The sequence below is a fragment of the Styela clava genome, chromosome 5 (assembly GCF_964204865.1).
Source record: "Styela clava chromosome 5, kaStyClav1.hap1.2, whole genome shotgun sequence".
Taxonomy (NCBI): Eukaryota; Metazoa; Chordata; class Ascidiacea; order Stolidobranchia; family Styelidae; genus Styela; species Styela clava.
The window spans coordinates 15,232,276-15,251,750 of record NC_135254.1 but is presented as its reverse complement, the minus strand read 5'-3'; the positions used below and the strand labels follow the sequence as shown (position 1 = coordinate 15,251,750).

The following is a 19,475-nucleotide window of genomic DNA, read 5'->3' as shown; positions in this document are numbered from 1 at the left end:
AAAATAAAATTGATTGGTACTGCAGTAGTAGCCTACTGCCTACTACAGAGCAATGTGACTATAAACCTAGTGCCTAACGCGGGACTGTCCCGCCTAAAGCGGGACGTATGGTAAGCCTACCGATGTCACATATAGAAAAGGTAGACCGTCACAGTAATTAATATATTGCCATTTCTCATATCATAAAATTAATAGATGTAGCTTACTGATAATCGCCGTTATTTGAGTTATTTTAAAACAGACCTGGGGGCGATTCATATGGTCTCTGCGGGCGACTTGGTTCCCGCGGGCAACGGGTTGGTGAGCCCTACTGTAAAGTAACCTTAACGCCACAAATTCTTCTGACTGGTGTTCTCTTCGATAATTTTGAGGTTTTTTCTTCTTGAAATAATGCACGTTTGAAATAGAGATGTACCGATGTATCGGTATCGGCAATATCGGCCATTTTTTCGGTATCGGCCATGTATCGGTATCGGTTAGATTAAGCCCGATATTTCCGATACATTTATCTTTTTGATACGGTCCAGAATGTTTTAAAAGTTAAGTAAGAATACTAATTTTTATTTTTTCGTCTGGAGAGATCGTGAGCTATGAGCCATACATGTCCCCACCCCCGTGAGGGAATAGGATTCACCTGTTTTTAGCTATTTATCAGCAAAACTAGCTAGACTAATTTGGCTATTTTCGCTGTCAAATTTTTATACTGACATTTTTTAATATTACATAGTAATTATGAAGAAATATATCAACACGGCACATAACAAAAAGCAACTAGGCGCCCAGTTTATTAAATCATATAGTGGAGTTGGAGTCCTTATTAACGGCACATGCACTTTGGGCACGGCTTTGAATTCTGACTGTTCGTTGTCAATTACGAGTGTCACTTAGTCCGTCGACATCGATAAACTAAATTCCGACACAATTATCCCTCTACGCAGGTATTAATTTTATTTTGTTTAACTACACAATTTCTTTATTGATATATTGACATGACCGCATAAAGCCCTAGACTAGTAGACTGTCTCAAATATATGATAGCAATTGTAAAATATTATAAATAGGTGAAGTAAAAAAACATCCTCGACGGTTATAGGTAGGCCCTCTTCTTGTCGGTTCTGATTGATATTCTTTAATGTTGGCTTCGATTTATTGCGGCGACGATTACGATTAACCACAAAATAAAATATTTGTAAAATGCTTTTAATTTGAACGAAGGACGGCAGCGCTACAATGTGTGGGCGATATTCGATATTCTTTTAAACACGAATAACGAGATTCGAAGGTCGTGATATTAACATTAAATTCGAATTGGACATCCCGGCTTATGAGTTTTCTAATTGAACAGCGAGATTACTAGCGTCACTAATCAAAAGCATCTGGATACCAAACATCAATTTCATATTATGTGATATCTCTTTTTCCGATCTGAAATAATGTGTACTATGAACGATGCTCAAAGACCATTGTTTTAACCCGTCTGCCCTACACAGCACACCTAATTGAGTAATAATTACATAGTATCGGAATATCGGCCTTTTTGGCGTTTTTAACTGGTATCGGTATCGGCGACAAAAGTGGTATCGGTACATCTCTAATGTGTACCAGGTTAGGGTTCAGGTTATGCGACATCTTGGTGCACATACTTCGGGAGCACCGTTAATTGTACCATGTACAATTATTACTCTATTTCATTGGAGGTATGTAAAATCCGTCATTTTCCCATTCATTTAATAAAAATCAAAAAATGACTGAGTGGAGTATAAATCGCCATCATGGCGTTTCGATTTTATATTTTTAATTTATATAACATATGTGAAGCAAGTTAGGCTTCGATTCTGGAGGCTGCTTTAAAACAATTCACTGGCCAGAGCTCATTTAAATCTTGGCATATTATTCCATATATGTAAATATTAAAACATAAACAGAAAATCTTTTTTAGAACTTTGCTTATTAAGACAAAGTTTCACTATATACACGTATGTACGTGGGTTCAAATGTACGGTCACCTTTTTTTGTAATGGTATGCTCATTGACTGGCATTTCAATGTGATCAATAAATATACACACTGCACGAAAACTTCTTTGAGCGCAACAGAATGTTTGAACGTAAACAAAGCCATATCAGCTTATGCAATGAAAAATTCCAGATCAAATTCCTTCTATCGCATGCCAAAATAAGAAAGCCGCAGGAGACCATTCTTCAAATTGCAAGTGACACATATTAGACCGAAAATTTGGTTGAATTGGTAATATCAAACACCGTGGTTAAGAGCCGTGTTCAGATGAATGTGCTGTTCCAAGTCAGGAAGGTCATGGGTGATCTTGTAAATATCGTTTTTTTTATATGTCAATTGGAGTTTAAAATGCTACAGCCGGTAAATGTACCGTTTGTGGATTCTCTCGGCGGGCCGGTGCAGTCTTCGGCCTCCGAAGTGTTGCCCTTGCATGAGATACAATATTTTGTGATATTACGCGTCACAGTAAGAAAAATTCAAAGTGAAAAAATGCAAGGATTACTGAGAGAATTGCCGTTTCCTAATGTCAAATATTTACAAAAAATTGTAAACACCTTAAATTTAGGGCCTTCAATGATAGCTACGATGGAAACTGTCAAAGATAACTTTGAAACTTGCTGGTATACATTGAATCAAATATGATTTAATTTATACTTGAAAATAACTTCTAGTTTTATCGTTTTACCAGCCTTGACTTCTGATACAACCAACTCTCTTTCGTCGACCACTGTGCCAGTTAGATTCCTAATATTGAAATATAAATAAATTTAGCTGAAAACTGAATTTATTTGTTACATTTAACAATATTTATATCGAGTTACTTCAAATGAATGCGTTTTCACTGCGTCCATTATTGGTAATCCAAGATATTTGTCATTCCGAAATAAATATGGTAAGGGATAAATTTTATCAATTTTGTTACCTGATGGAATCAACAACAAATATTAGAAAACGTGAAATTATTTATGCTTAATTCAATATCTGAAAGAAAAAAATCTATTAAAACAGACCTTATAAAATATACCACACCATCCTGTTTTAACAATTTCTTTTGTAATTGCGTACTTGTGACTAGTCTGTGGAAAAGCTTGAAATGCAATTCTTGCATCAATGAGTCATCTAGTCACGAAGTTCGTGGGGAGATAATGTTACTTCGCCATACATTATTGTGGGCAAAAATGCTGAGTTTGCACAAGTTTAGCATCTTAAAGTTGAATCGGGAGAAGCAATGGGTGTTAGTGTTATCGCCATTTTTGGTCAAATGTAAAGGGCTAACGATATGACTATTGTATTGTTATGAAAGGGATAATTGAACTATTGGTAATTCGATTTAGGGGTAACAAATTAACAATACTAAAAATTTTGGCAACCACTGGTCTAATACAAAACATAACAATTTGAATAAAAGTATTTTTTTCAAATATAAACGCTTTATTATTAAAAGATAAATTTTCGTATCAACCTCAGATTGAAAAAATAGCGATACAGTAAGATGACTCATATTGAAATGTAGATTTTTGGTTTTTGTATTTCTTCCAGGATTTGGCCAAATTTCTCATCACTCATAGAAAATTTTAATGATTGATCGTTATGATTCTTTTTCGAATCCTTCCATGTCCAAAAGCAGTCGAAGCAAAGCTGTAAAATATACAGAGTGTTAAAAAAATAACGCAAATTTTAATCTTTAAAAGTGGAAAAAGTAACGCAAAATTAAAAAGTTTTATTTATTTTATAAATCACATTGAACAAAGAGATGAGGACAATAAAGTGTTCACGATGCAAACGAAGAGACTTTATTAAAATGGTGTAAAATCCACGCTTAAACCAGATAAAATAAGAGCGACAAAATACGGTTCTCATCCAGCGACAGCAGAAACAAGAAGAGAGACTGACACTGCGAATCCGCAGCACAGTTTACATATGCAGTGGTGGTTGGAGTCGAGTAACTGAAATCAACTGTCGGGCGAATTAAGGCTCAGACTCCACACACCAATGCATATGCAATAACTAGACACAAATATAAATATAATACAAAACAATAAAAAATAGGACAACTCCAGTCCCGCCACACAAGCTCTTTCAATGTGTTGAACACAGTAACCTGAGACACTGAAGCATATACTTTGCTTACCTGTCTTGGATACGTCACAAATTCGATGTTGCCACAACAGAGGATTTGCACATACTACGTGATTTTTCTGCAAGGCGGACTGATCCAGAGACACAAATTACACACACGACACTCGACAGCGTATATATCCTCTTTCAGACTGAGAGAAAGTCAAATAGGAGGCCGAGACACTGATGGCAGAGTATCCATTAGTATAAAATCTAAGTCTTCCGAAGTTCAATGGAATTGCTGGTTATATTTTCATCGTTTTGCTAATATCTCACACTTTATTTGAAGTCACGACACAAGGCAGGCCTGGCGTAATAAATGAGCATCGCGTTTGAGTTTGGTAAACTACAAAACCGGAGCTTGGGCTTGCAAACAGTTATTTAGCTTTAGCAATTCTTTCTAGAATAGTTTTGAGTTGCTATGAGGAGATTCACATCGTCATTTCGTGTAAGGTTCGATTTTTCCAGGAAAAGTAGGCAAGGAAGAAGCAGTGCTATACAAGTATCTCGATACATCTGTATTTAACGTTTGATAGGGAATTACAGATAAAACAAGAAACGCCAGGAACTGGGGCCGGCCAGGATTTCCTAAAGGGGGTCAAAATCGTGATCCGAAATTCCGATGCAACGGCTTTCGAAACGGTCTCGCGATTACGAGTTCATTAAAAGAGCTTTTTCAGGTATAATGACTTTTTCTGCTGCGTAATATTCAATCCATGACAACTGTGAGAATTTAAAATGTTTTTCTATATCAATTTAATTGTGTTTAAGGTAACCCGTGATTGCGTCGCCCCACAGCAAAATTAAAGCATTACTACTCTAAAAGTCTACTCTAAAGCACCACGGCAATCTGCGGACGGAATATTGTGTGGTAAACTGTCCAATTATATTTAGTTTGGATACGTATTTATGCGATCTTGCGAATTCGTTATCGCCGTTAAAAAAATCCCAAGATCTGCTATAATCTCAGAGAGTACAATTGAACTGTGTACAATAAAAACACATTTTATTATATCAAAATCTCTCCTCGAAATTCCTGCGAGAGGTTTCTGAAACGGTTGACGCGATACGGGCATATTTAAAATGTTTTGCTTTGTTAATACAATTGTGTTTAATTTAACCTGTGGTTGCGTCAACAACATAAAAGCCATACTACTCTGAAATACCACGACAGTCCGCGGACGTAAAAATCGTCTTGTTGTGATTCGTATTTTTGCGAATTCAAAAAATCTGAGATGTTCTAGCAACACTGACTTGACTCTACTCTGCCGCAATGCTGCCATTCAAATTATTTTAAATATATATATATCACCGTTAAATCCCCAAGTCTGCAATATTTTTGGGAATGAAATTTATTTCAAAAAATTAATTGAATATACAATAATTATCTAAAATCATCATATTCCGGGCCCCGTGGGTAGTTTCAGAATTGATAAAAAGGTACTTCTCGCACACAATGGACTGCTTAATAATGTAAGCCGTACGCACACGAAATTTTGCGATTCACGATGTCTAAAGAAGCGTTTTAATCTGTCGCGGGCCTCCTAAAACAACACTTGCGTGTTCTTCGTTTTATTTTTAGTATTTTATACGGCCGCTTTTCAATCTAGAAAATTTGGGCTGCGGATTCAATCCTTTCTTTATCTTTGGCATCTCGTTCCTGAAGATTAAAGTATAGATATGAAAGAATATTTAATCGAGAATATCGATCAGAGACCGAAGACTTATCGATCGAAAGTTATGGGGTTCCCTCAAAACAGCGCTCTTACTTCATAGTGACACCTTGTGTCCCATCACCAATTAATTAATAACTAATAACTCGCTAATTATACGACATAATTCATCCAAAATCAATAGGCTTCTGGTACGACATATGATGAATGCACATGCAAAATCTGGAGCAGATTCAATCTCGCTTTCGTGAGATATCGCGTGCATCTAACAGACAAACAAACAGACGAGAATATCGGTTGGAAACCGAAGACTTATCGATCGATAGTTAAGGGATCCCCCAAAACAGAAACTGCAGTTTCGATTCATCCGCTCTTGTAACTTGCGCACTGCGCATCGCACACACACACTCGGCGGGTTTCAAAATTCTCTCGCTTTACAAAAATCTAGATCACTATATCAATAATTGATTGATAACTCGCTAATTATACGACATAATTCGCCCAAAATCAATAGGCTTCTGGTCCGAGATAAGATGAATGCACATGCAAAATCTGGAGCAGATTCAATCTCGCTCTCGTGAGATATCGCATGCATCTAACAGACACACAGACAGACAGACAGACAAATACCTATCAATATACTTACCGATCTTAGGATCGATAAGTAACAAGCCGGTAGGCGCCCAGTTGGATCTCCGCCATTGCTTTGAGGCCCGCATCGTTTCAGTTTACTAACTGATTAGGAGACACTACTAAAAACGCCAGTTCATTTAATTAAACGCTGCGCGTTCCGCTGAGTTCATTTCAAGCGCTGCGCGTTTCGTAGTCTTACTCGCGTGACTGGTATATTGTGGCTGAAAATTAAAAAATAATCTCCACTAAAATCCCTGAGGCTTTTCCAGTTTATGGAGTATCGAGACCAAAAACGACCTATTGGAAAGAGTACTTTGCTATGCGGAAGGTAGCGTTCTTGGAATTTTAATTTTCGACTTGGTTGGCGAGAAAACGGCGATGAATTGTGGAAAAAATTAAAATTTCATAACAATCAGCGCGTTTTTCGCTGTTTTCATGGAAACGAAACCTCCATCCGGACTTTCTATGAAACGCACAATACCAGGGTGATAAGATAACCCACGTGACAAATTTCATCTTAATTGGTCCAGTCGTTTAGACGCTACGTCTAAACAGACAGACAGACGTAGACAGACAGACAGATACACAGACAGAACACTGATAATAGGGGTCTCCTATAGAGCGGAGATCCAACAGACACCTATCAACATACTTACCGATTAAAATCGATAAGTAACAAGTGTGTTCCTTAAAATATAATAGCTCGTTTTCTCTCAGGAGTCACAGTTCCGTGCTAGTACAAAGGAAGTAATTGTCATCGTCCTCGTGGCACAAGACATATATATATATATGAATAAAATATGTGATTTAGGGAGAATAAACATGAAACAAAGTGTTTACGGATTGAATAACACGTCACGCCAACAAAAACAATCGGCGGTTTTAACAAAATGCAATTTCACGCGTTATTAGCGACTTTTCCATTCTTCCCAAAATTTCGGGTTCGAAACTGGCTGCGACACTGAGTCGCCACACATGTCTGAATTGCTAATTTACTAATATCTAATAGCATACTCAGTGTATAAAAATATTTTTTATCGGAATTGACTGAGATATATACAACAAATATAAAGTGCTATGCGCTGGGAAGTCAGGAAAAATATGAATATCGTCACGCTAATAACCGAATTGCGTAAGTCATTTTTAGCAGTTTTGAGAAAAACGTAAAAAACTTCCTAATGATATTGTTATGCCATTGAGAGTCAATAATTTTCCATGTTTCAATTTTTTGATCGTAGCCAGAATTAAGTTAATTGGAATGACGCAGTTAAGTGACGTCATAATGGCGCACTGTGACTTAGGCAGACATGTGTCTATGACTTGGGGACATACGCAATTTTGCAACTTTACTATATGTATAGCATATATGATTGGTAAATGAATGTGATGTCACCGTATATTGCTATTTCGCAGACCGTCTCAGAACTGTCAGTCGCATCAGAAGGTTGCGTGTTCAAATCACGTCGGAATCACCATTTATAGCATATATGATTGGTAAATGAATGTGATGTCACCGTATATTGCTATTTCGTAGACCGTCTCAGAACTGCCAGTCGCCCGTTCACCCTTCAGCTTCAATGCTCACGTTAATGAAGAAACTTTAGAAAACTCTGATTTTATTCTCAGATTTCCACGATACACAGAATACAAATCTTAAAACATTTATCCAGACTAGCTTCACATTGAAAGATATCGAATCGTATTCATACATTGATCATAAATCTAATTAAATACTATAAACGTGAGCTCGTGATTCACGTTATAAACAGAAACGCCTATTATCTCAATATGGGTAATTATGAACATCGTACGGATGAGAACTTACATATAATTAGTGTTTAAATATCGTGATAAAATAAATTTCAATTTGATAATGGCCGGACGAAACTTGTTATTTTCCTAAAAGTGGATTAATTTGATTCAAACGAAAGTCTTTGTTCGAATTTTGGGGAAAATTACCTTTGTTTTCATATCTTTAACATGAAATGGAGTACATTTGGGGGGTTAATTGCTATATATGCACCAGTCCAGAAAACTAAACATTCCGAATACAAATGTAATTCTCGGTATCTACAATGTCTAATCCCCAAAATAGCTAATCAGTTTCAATTACAATATTTTCATGTTCAAAAATATATATTTCACCAATATAACACGTTCTGCACACCCACCGAAATAAGACTAAGATTAAATATAAAGAACAAAACAGCAATACACCCAATATAAAAGCCAACCAAAGTGAATTGACTCGGACAGTGAATATCACCAGTGAACGCCTTCCTATACTATAGTATAAATTCAAATTAATACGTGCTAAGCTAGAATCCGAGATGCAAAAACTCGAAAATACTTCGGCGAGGGTTTTTGTATTTGTGACGTCATAATAGTCCTGCGGTAACAATGATAATTCATTATGACGAAACAATTGCACAAATGTGCATGTCATACTAAATCTCCATTTTTATGGGTTTCGAAATTCCTAAAATAAAATCTAAATTAACAGACAGCATTACATAAATACATATTTTATAAAAAAAACTCAAAATCCCCAAAAATGACTTACGAAATTCGGTTATTAGCGTGACGATATGTTTGAGGGGGTGTTTTTAAACTCCAGTTTATAACTAATTTTTGTTGAATCAGAGATTATATTAGTTAGACCTTTGCAAATTCAAATACAGTATATATGTAATAGTTTGGTTTTGTTCATTTGTCGACTAGATTTATATTGTGCCAAAATTAGATTTTAATGGCAGAACTTGTTGCCCCCCTGACATCATTAATCGATGAACTTGTTGAAATAAAAGCACGAGGCTTGAAGCCGAAACAGAAAATTACAATTCAGTCGCGGCAGACTAGCGAAAAAGGTCAACTGTTTCATGCTCTTGCTCACTACATCGCGAGTGAAACGGGTTTAGTGACTGTGTCCAGCGATGAGTCACTAGGTGGAAGCTATGTCGGCGTTGAACAAATGGGTTTGTTTTGGTCGATGAAGAGACCAAGCTACGTTGGTAAAAGTTATGGAACTCTAACAAAATACAATTTGGTTGTACCAGCTGAAATTCAGTTGAATTTGTACGATAACTTTCTACAAGAAGAAGATATTTGGAACTTTAAACCAATCGCCTCTCTAACAATAAAACGGCAGTATATCTGCAAAACAGTCGACAGGATACAAATTAACAACGGTGACATATGCGGTACACTTTTTAGACCCCGTTGTACGCAAAAGTTACCCGGGGTTTTATATATCGACGGATATCATGGCGGTGTCGCGGAGTTCCGTGCATCACTTTTAGCAAATCACGGGTTCGTTGTTCTTGTGCTGGGATATTTCAAATGTGATAATAGACCAGATGAATTGAAGTATATAGACCTAGATTACGTACAGCGTGGAGTAAACTTCCTGGTCCGTCACAAAAATGTTCTTGAGTGCGGTATAGGAGTCGTCGGATTCTCACTGGGAGGAACGATAGCTTTGGCAATATCGGCGTTCTCACCGAGCATCAAGTGTGTCGTTAACATATGTGGTATGACATACGCTTGCTTGGGAATTGACATTCATTACAGAAAACGAGTTTGGAAGTCGGTCGAATTCGATGAGCAGAAAATATCAATCAACAAAGGCTTTCAAAACCACGCCAAAACTCATACTATACCCTCCGTAGTTGAAACTGAAAAACACATACCCCATTTTTTCAAGTCTGACGCATCGTTTCTTTTTATCTATGGAGATGATGACGGCATAATGGATTGCGATGAAAGTATGTCTATTGCAAAACAACTCTTCCAAACATCGGGGCATAATTCATGTAAATTTGTAAAATATACAAATACTGGGCATTTAATTTGGCCCCCTTTTATTCCTCCAATTAAATACCACTATCACTCAAAAGGGCATCCCGGCATACCAACTGATTTCGGGGGCATTATGAAATATCATTCTGATGCCCAAGAAGAATCGTGGAGGGAAATAATCAAGTTTTTGAAGGGAAACCTTGTTTTTAAAGTTAAGGGATAGAGTTTTTCATTTATCCGATCGTATTGAATTATGTAATCTTACAAATATTTCAGACAAGGATTATTGACCTAATAAAAAATAAACTGGTTAAAATCTGAAACAATTTTTTTTAATTAAAATACGACTCATAAATATATATAGAATTTAACGCCGAATCCACAAGGCTTCAGCCCACTCTGCCTAATGGTACATCCGGTCCTGGCTGTATCGCATTTGTGTCCAGCTCAATATCTTCATCGTATATCTCAGCTTGTTGGTTTTCCTCTCTTTTTCATCACGGAAAACGGGCTTCTTTAGAAGCCAATCGTTTGAGTTTAGATTTACCATATATATCTGGTTCTTGTATGTACTGAAAACATAAAGAAAACAAACCCAGCTGCGGAGAATTTGAATAAAAGAGCATATGCTCTTTTGGGCTACTCAGCACCTGCAACTTATCTTGACTGTGCTGCGTCCAGGGCTGGTTTAACCAATAAATTAATTAAAAAAACATCAAATTAAGCACATGCTTAGGGCACCAAGTGAAAGGGGACACCACAAAAATGTTCATAATTTAATGAAATGATTCGAGTTGGTGAGACAATCTTGGCCTGGTTGAAATCAATTTTGCTTATTTTACAAGTATCATCATAAACCTCTTTATAGATGTTTGAGAACTTTGAGGCAAGAGAACCATTTCCAAAAAAATATCATGTAAATTTATCATAATTTGGCCTTCAATCAGTAATGAATATTGAAACATACTTGTTCACTAGTTACATTCGAATCTAATAATACGAGATAGCAATCAGAGATCGCCATCGATCTAGCGGTGTGTATACTGCGCTCTGACTCAATAGCGACACCGCGTGTCACATCACTAATTAATTGATAACTCGCTAATTATACGACATAATTCATCCAAAATCAACAGGCTTTTGGTCCAAGATATAATGAATGCACGTGCAAATTTTGGAGCAGATTAAACCTCGATTTCGTGAGATATCGCGTCTATCTAACAGACAAACAGGCAAATACCTATCAACATACTTACCGATCAAGATCGATTAAGTAATAATACCTTTAACGAACGATCAACCCCACTGTTAAAAAATCTTACACTTGGGAGTAGATGACATTTTATTCAATAGATAAGTTAAATAGGGAGAAACGTTATTCAAATAACAATTTTAACACTCGCGCGAATTCATCCCAATATTTTAGTGTCCTTTTTCTAAAATTAACGGTACCCAAGCCTAACAAAGCTTAACTAAACTACCAGTCTTGTTTCCCTCGAGAAAATGCCACAGTCAAAAATTGTGTTATAGGGATGGAGAAAAAGTGATGGGAAAATAAAACTGAATTAAGTGAATGTATGGTGAAATGTTGTGACCCGTTGAATGAATAAACGAGAATATCTGTCGGAGACCGAAGACTTATCGATCGAAACTGCGGTTTAGATCCATCAACCCCGTGCAACTAACTTGTCCCATTATGGCGTCATATGGACGCCATTTTCGATCATTCGGCTCGAGTAGTGTAACGCAAACAAGCCTAATTTTAGTAGTTTTAAAAGGCTATTGGGGCAGATTTAAATCAGTAGTTATATTCCGAGGGCGCAGAAATCCGATAGGATGTCTCAATCAGTATCGAACCCGATACGGGGCACGGCAACAAACATAATATAGACGCAACGCACGGTTAGTAAAGTAAAGTTTATTTCGATTTTCCGTAACACTAAAACAAATATATAGGCAATGCAAGTCAACACACACACATATAGCCTACGGGAAAGTAGGCAAAATCTAAAACTCTTCGAGACCTGATTATGCTAGAGCTACCAACCGTCCCGGTAATGGCCGGGACAATCCCGGATTTGACGTCTGGCGTCCCAGAATTTGCTGACAACCAAGGCGTCCTGATGGCGCAACAAAACATCCATGTTGATTTTCCCATTAGGATAGTAGACACACACAGTTTCACAGTACAACAGGCCTAAAACGAACTAAATTTTTCGACAGTGAAGGCGACGTCAAATGGGACTGTAGCTAAATATTGATGTCAATGTTACATTAGAAATTCGCTCTTTTTATACACTCCAGGCTCCAGCTGCATAACTGAATTGTAAACGTCCTTACACATGGTAGTACAATGAGAGAAATATTTTATTATTTTGTCAACCAAAAAATACAGTCATCAATAAAATAGCCACAACCACAATTTTGAGAAAAACGCACAAAACAATTTGGATTTTTTCCATTTTTGAATATCTAGCTAGATATTCACACTTAGTAAAGACCTGAGCTCTGGTTATTTTGATGTGCATGAGAATATCTTTGTAAACAATATTTTTGCCACTTCAGCTTCAATTCCTCCCTGCTTTTTATCCCTATAAAGCTTTTTGGCCCATTCTCTTCTCAACAATTTCTGAAATTTTTTGTATGGGATGAAAGGTAAAACAAGGTGACTTAGGCCTAAGTTGCACTGAACAAATTTTTAGGGATGTAAGTTTTCGGACATTTAATTTCTCATGCCCATCATATTGGAACTTAGGACTATCTTTTTTCAATATTTTGATGTTTCGAGCCATGCTCTACATTGTATTTATTTACATTTATTATTGAAAAATTCAGGATTTCAAGACCACCACCTTGTAGAGCAGTGGTTCTTAAACTTTTTCGAGCGCGACCCAAATTTGAGTTTTATGAATACTCGCGACCCAATCCTAAATAACGCAAAATGTGTTTTTAATGTTAGTACAGTTTGACTCAAATACAGACAACTATTTATTAGAAACAGTCCATTGACTCAGTGAGATTGATGAAACTGAAATTTCCTTTTCATTATATCTTCAATACACAGCTCTATTTTACTTAACGCAATACGCAAGTTGTCACGGGTATCGAGGCGATTGCGAGCTTAGTTTTGATAACCGTCAGTGCCAAATATCCTCGCTCGCACAAGTGCCTTGTCGCGAATTGTAGCAGAAAAGGCGTCCGCTGTCCGTCGCAAACACGACATCCTAGCTGGCCTTCGGTATCTCTCGCAATATACAACTTTTTACTCATCAAATGTGCACACACTGCTTCGTTCGCGGTAAATAGTGCCTCGAGATGAAGTCACATTTTCCCTAGATATTGAATAATCTAATGTCGAGAAGCGAGCTTTTTCATTGCGTCGTCTATTACAATTTACATTACCAAAAAGACACCCATTTTTGGTTTTTTTAATCCACTAATACGACATTCCACGCGGTCAACACAACGACAAGCGACGTGCATGGTTACCGATACCATAAAAATAATACACGTGACTAGCATATCAGAATTGTGATGTAACAATGAGCTCAAGACAGTTCTTTCCGTGAATGAAATTTTATATTTCATTATTTTTAAATACCAGAGTTTAGAAGCTAAATTGAAACATTGGGAAAGCTGTAATATCTTCCTTCTCCTCTTAGATTGCCCTTGCATTGACGACCTTGTCGCGACCCATTTTTAAACCTTCCGCGACCCATGTTTGGGTCGCGACCCATACTTTAAGAACCACTGTTGTAGAGTCTACAAGATGGTGGTCTTGAAATCCTGAATTTCTCAATAGTAAAAATTTTAGCATTCACAACTCACTGTAGGGCTATTGTTATTTTTTGAAACTTCATCTCAGTCAATATTTTAGTTAATTCAGGTCTTGATGATTTGAATAATTTGGTGGATTTGGCACATCGAATATTGTCATCCCCTTTTATTTAGATTTTTTCCATTTATCCGTACTCTTCGGATCAAATTGGTATTCTTCAAAAATGAGTCTGAAAAAGGAATGAGTTGTAGGTTACACAATGAACGTATTTTCGAATCCCATTTTTAACACAAAATATAATTGACAGTGACTTAACGAAACACGCATTCAGTTCAGAAATTCATTATTTCCACTAAGCTCCGAATTGTCTACTCATAATGCTGCTAATTACTATAAATTTTTGTTACCGCAGTGCTTTAAACAATCGTGACAATGAATCTGATACATTCAATGCAATGTTCTGACTTTGCATTACTTAGGAAGATTTGAAAACAGTTTCCCTAACCTGACACCTGAAGCCAGCGTTTATTTTAGAAAATCTCACTAATTTAACTCTCAACTTTCCTGGGGTCAGAGCTAACTTAAATGAGTCGAATCGGCAACGTGACATAAATAATTAAATATGACATCATCCTAAAACTGTGTACAACCTATCTTTCCTGGTGTTAGTTCGACATTAGGCCATTCGTTTGACTAACCTCACACAAGGAACTGCCTGGGCCAGATTTCCAGCCTTTACGTCGCCTACAATTATTTTCCCATTTCCTCCTTCTCTGCTTCTGATGATAGCTTGAATAGTTGCACTGTTTTGCTATTCCCGCTGCAATTAAGAGCCGAACGGCCTTTAATTCTATAGCAGAAGGCACCAGTCTAGCCGCGGACCACGCAGAACCGCCGTAATCTCGCAGGCGATGTTGATCGAAAATGGCGGCCAATTTCCATTGTTGCGCAACTTAGGTAAATATGGGCTTTGAGATCCATCAACCCCGTGCAACTAACTTGTCCCATTATGGCGTCATATGGACGCCATTTTCGATCATTCGGCATGGGTAGTGTAACGCGATCAAGCCTAGTTTCAATGGTTTTTGATGGATCTTGGGGCGGTTTTGGAGCGGTAATTTTCTTTCGGCAGTGTGGGATTCCGTCAGGACGTCCTAATCGGCATAGAACCCAATTACATTAACGTGCCAGATGCAACCCTCCCGGTAACAAACAAAATATCATATATACAACCCATAAGACTCCGCCCACCCCCTTCTGACGTTGTTGTTAAAATTATTATCACCCCGTCCATCTATTAAAACTCATGTAGTCGCGAACAGGTATAAAATTAAGTATTGCTGAATATCACTCATCTACCCGATCTAGGTTGTAGTATTTTAACGATTGAAATAAATGAGAGAAAGAGAATTTATTTCGTCAACCCAGAACATAGTCATCGTAACAACAACAAAAAATGGAGCAACAAAAAAAAAAAATTCCTGGTACAAACAAAATGGTGTATTACTACCTCACGGTTCTCTAAGTCAGCTCCTACCTTCATTGCTATCGATTATCGGGTTCAAGATTAGGAAAACTAGCTTGAACAGGTAAACGTTTTCACTATAATGACAACAAAATCGAAGGGAGGGGAGTTTACTCATATCATGCCATTAGTCTATTTAGTGGAGACAAATTTTTGTAGAGAATCCTTATTTTCCCAGATTCATATAATGTGATGATAGTGTATCCGACGTGAGATAAAATTACAATAAAACGCAGGACATAAAACTAAAGTTTTATTTGTTCTGGCCAACAACAAATACTATGGCGAGTCTATTGGCGAAAAGAAAACGAAATATTCGAGGAGTGTATTAGCTAATACAAATTAAAAACAAAGATAATATATATGATCTAGTCATAGAAAGTCAGAGTCAATACTTTGTGATTAAAATAAAATAAGGTACGCAATAACCCAGGAAAAAGGTGCAGCAGAGACACCGATGAAAAGATTAAAACGCAGTTTCCCTTTAAATTTCTTTGTCACAAATTAAGGATATAATGTACGGTAAATCACAGAAACGAATGTCATGAATGGGACATTCGGAAATATGTTTAACTAAGTACGCACAACAAAGTAGTATTATAGCAAAATGGAATTACCACATAAAATGATGTGAAATTCTGAATATGATTCAATAGCAGAAATTTATCATTCGTGACAGAATTACAACCAGTCATAAGTTACAATTACTATATTTTCCCAATGGATCTAACAATTTGCTACTTCTAAAATGCTCGAATGATGAAGTGTAATAGTACACTATTAGGTAATTTGAATAAATATATATATGTGAGTAAATAATAACAGTATACTTTTAATAATCACTTAATATTAGTAATTCTCGCTGCCGTTCTGCTCCCAAATTGCTTAACAGATGCAACTGCGGTTATGTGTCGTGCATGGATCCTAAGCCTCGCTTTGATGAATCGCTTTACACAATTTTCTGCCGTAGTATGGCATTCTGGAATATTAGCTGGAGGTGGTGGTAACGAGGACAAAACAACGTTTTCGATGTTGGAAAGTTCTTTGACACTTTCGATAATCGATCGGAAAATACATTCTACTCGAACAAAATGTTCAAAAATTAATGGAGTTGGATGGCAAAGATGAGCGGTTAGGTTGTCAGTGGTCAGATTCTGATTGGAGTTGTGGGATTTAAATAGCGAAAGTATTGCTTCTGTCTTTTGTGTGATTATGTTTATGTCTAATGTAACAAAAGCACTCATAAATCAAGGCACATTCTTTAGGAAGTTCCTTGTGGATACCCCACCCAATTAAATAATATAACCCATTTCCCTCGATAAAATCTAACAAGGGAGTGGCGGCACCAACGAGTGTATCGAAAGGGTCAGGAGATATGCCTTCACCGTTTTCTTTTTTCACAGATGGTAAATGATCCTTAACGAAGCTTAGTAAATGAGGTGTATCGTCAACATCATAGTTGGACGACGTCGGCACATCCATAAATTGTCCCACTATCACGAGCTTCAAAACATTTCTAAAATGAATCGGAGAAGGATGGGAATTTCCGAAACCTCTGACCTGAATAACAATATTGCGTTTATGCCTGGTGGTATATCATCTTCGGTCGCTTACTTGTGATTGTATTAGAAATTTATTATTATTATTATTAAAACCCACCTGTGAAAACAAATTTTCAAGAGCATCTTGGGTGAAGCGACCGCTCAATATATAATCTAATTCTCCATTAACAACCAACTCTTGGTGAAGTGATAGCAAAGCAGTTGTGGACAACTTAATTCCTCTCATCACAGGTTCAAAAACATTATCAGGAAAAGCGATGTTTTGAAGTACAAACAAGGCCTAACAAATGATGAAAGATAAATGTTTATCTCTTTGCTGCAGAGTGGCTCGAATTTTTGTTCTTTCAAAAGATTAAAGTATTTAAAATCACCTCATTAGTTTTCTCCAACTTGCTATCTGAATCTGCATAAAGTGTCGTGCCTGTATGACGACAATTCATCAGGTCGAACCAGTTGTTCACAAGCTGTAGCAAAAACGCTGTTGTCCGCGCATGATTTGAAAAAACACCAGCCGCTACGAGTGATCTTAGTGCTGTAGCGACTGTGTGGCTCATCACCTATTTATAACAAAACAGTGATTTGCCATCCAAATTCTGAATATCATGAACTACAGATAAAAAAAAACTCCGTGGCAGCATAAAATAATTGAGTTTAATGGGAGAAATTGTAGACAAATTCTACCTGACACGCCATATTAACGCGCATTTTCTCATATGTAGAAGGGAACACATGTCCTTTCGTAAGCTTCGGGGCTAACTTCATCTCTTTTGTGCCTTGATATGCAACCAGCCTTTTCACAAAGGATGAATCAACCTGCAAAGATTCCAATGCAAATATAGGTCAAAAACTTCATTGGAATGTATAGAAATAAGGCAATCATAAAATTATTTATACATTGTTGTGTTTAGAAATTTTTGGTGGAATTTCCAATTGATTTACTCACTGAAGCTGTTGAGAGTGCATAGCGTCGAACCGTGGCGTCAGGTAACGAAATAATATGGTTCGAAAACGCAGTCCTTATATTTTTTAATAAATGAGGAACGTCGGCCATGAAATGCAAGTTGAAGTTCTCGTCGTAGGGATGTCTAATTTTGCAGTTAACTCCCGTCCTGTAAATATAGACAGTTTCTTTATATTTTCAGATTGTCCCATACCTATAAAATAAGAGCATTTCAATTTCAGTAAATATACCTGTAGCATGACACACCCGCAGATCGCCACATAGCCTTATTGGAGGGCCCCATATCACTGACTATGCAACATACAATAAAACCTCGTTTCCCCATTTCCAACACAAGCTTTTGTGTTACTGGATGATCCCGTATAAAAATATGCTAAAAAAGTTTGTGCAAAATTGTTTATTTAAATATATTAGAAGTGCAACGTGATATTGATGATAAAGTCACACATTACCAATTAACTGTTTGCATTTCGTCGTGACGCCTTTAACCATAAAACAAAGAACATGCGACGCCATTGTTGTTGTCTGGCCAGTTGCAAACTCGCTACTGATGTAGCCAACGATCATATTCAGAGACGGATCGTACTCCACAGCATAACCTATTTGTACTTCATCCAGTAGAAGAGTACAAAGTCGTTCACGCGGTGAGAAACCGTCCATTTTTATCTTCATCCAATCCAGAATACTATAGTATGCTGAATCCCCAGGGCAAGTTTTAAATTAACCACACGATTGCAAAGTGTTCTACTCGATGGCAACGGGTAGCCCAAACTTCGAATGAAATTGTAACTAAAAATAAATTAAGGATATATATCCGAAATATAAGTATAGAATCGAAGGCTGCAATGATATTATTAAAGTAGAAGTGATGCATTTTAAACATGCTTGTTAATTCATTGAATAGGTTTGGAAATTTTTCATCACACCTCAATCTGAAGATTAAATGAAACAGGACACATACCCTTTCACACCAGGAGCACATCTAACTTTTAAAGCAGTCATCACGGTTTCATTCGCCCATTTGTTTCCCTTCGACGCGAATGTTCGTTGCAATGCGTCAATTTGGTCCTCATTGAAACAGGACTTGAGATTTCGCTCCATATTTGAAATTTTTTGCTCGACTTGCGCGATCTTAAAGCATTGAGACGTTGATAACTTGATTGTATGGAGACTTATTATTCTCGTGATTAACAAATATAAATTATACCTGATATTTTAAACTCCAGACTTCGTTCTTCAAGCTTGCACAGTTCTTACAATCCTGTTCTGTATCTGTATATGCCTCAAAATTAAATGTTTCGGACACAACTGGTTCGTCCTGGTGGCATTTAGCGTAGGAGTGCTCACTCAAACCTTATACGTTGATGAAATTATTTTTATGGCGCTCAAACTCTTAAACAGAGATCATTTCG

At 36.9% G+C, this 19,475-nt stretch overlaps 1 protein-coding gene across 1 annotated transcript; it reads left to right on the top strand.

Moving 5' to 3' along the window:
• The first annotated feature begins 9,035 nt into the window (after window positions 1–9,035).
• On the top strand, window positions 9,036–10,460 carry LOC120344834 (bile acid-CoA:amino acid N-acyltransferase-like). The gene has a single exon (XM_078113149.1). The coding sequence runs from the start codon at window positions 9,189–9,191 to the stop codon at window positions 10,458–10,460; it is 1,272 nt and encodes a 423-aa protein (XP_077969275.1). The 5' UTR covers window positions 9,036–9,188.
• The last annotated feature ends 9,015 nt before the right edge of the window (window positions 10,461–19,475 follow it).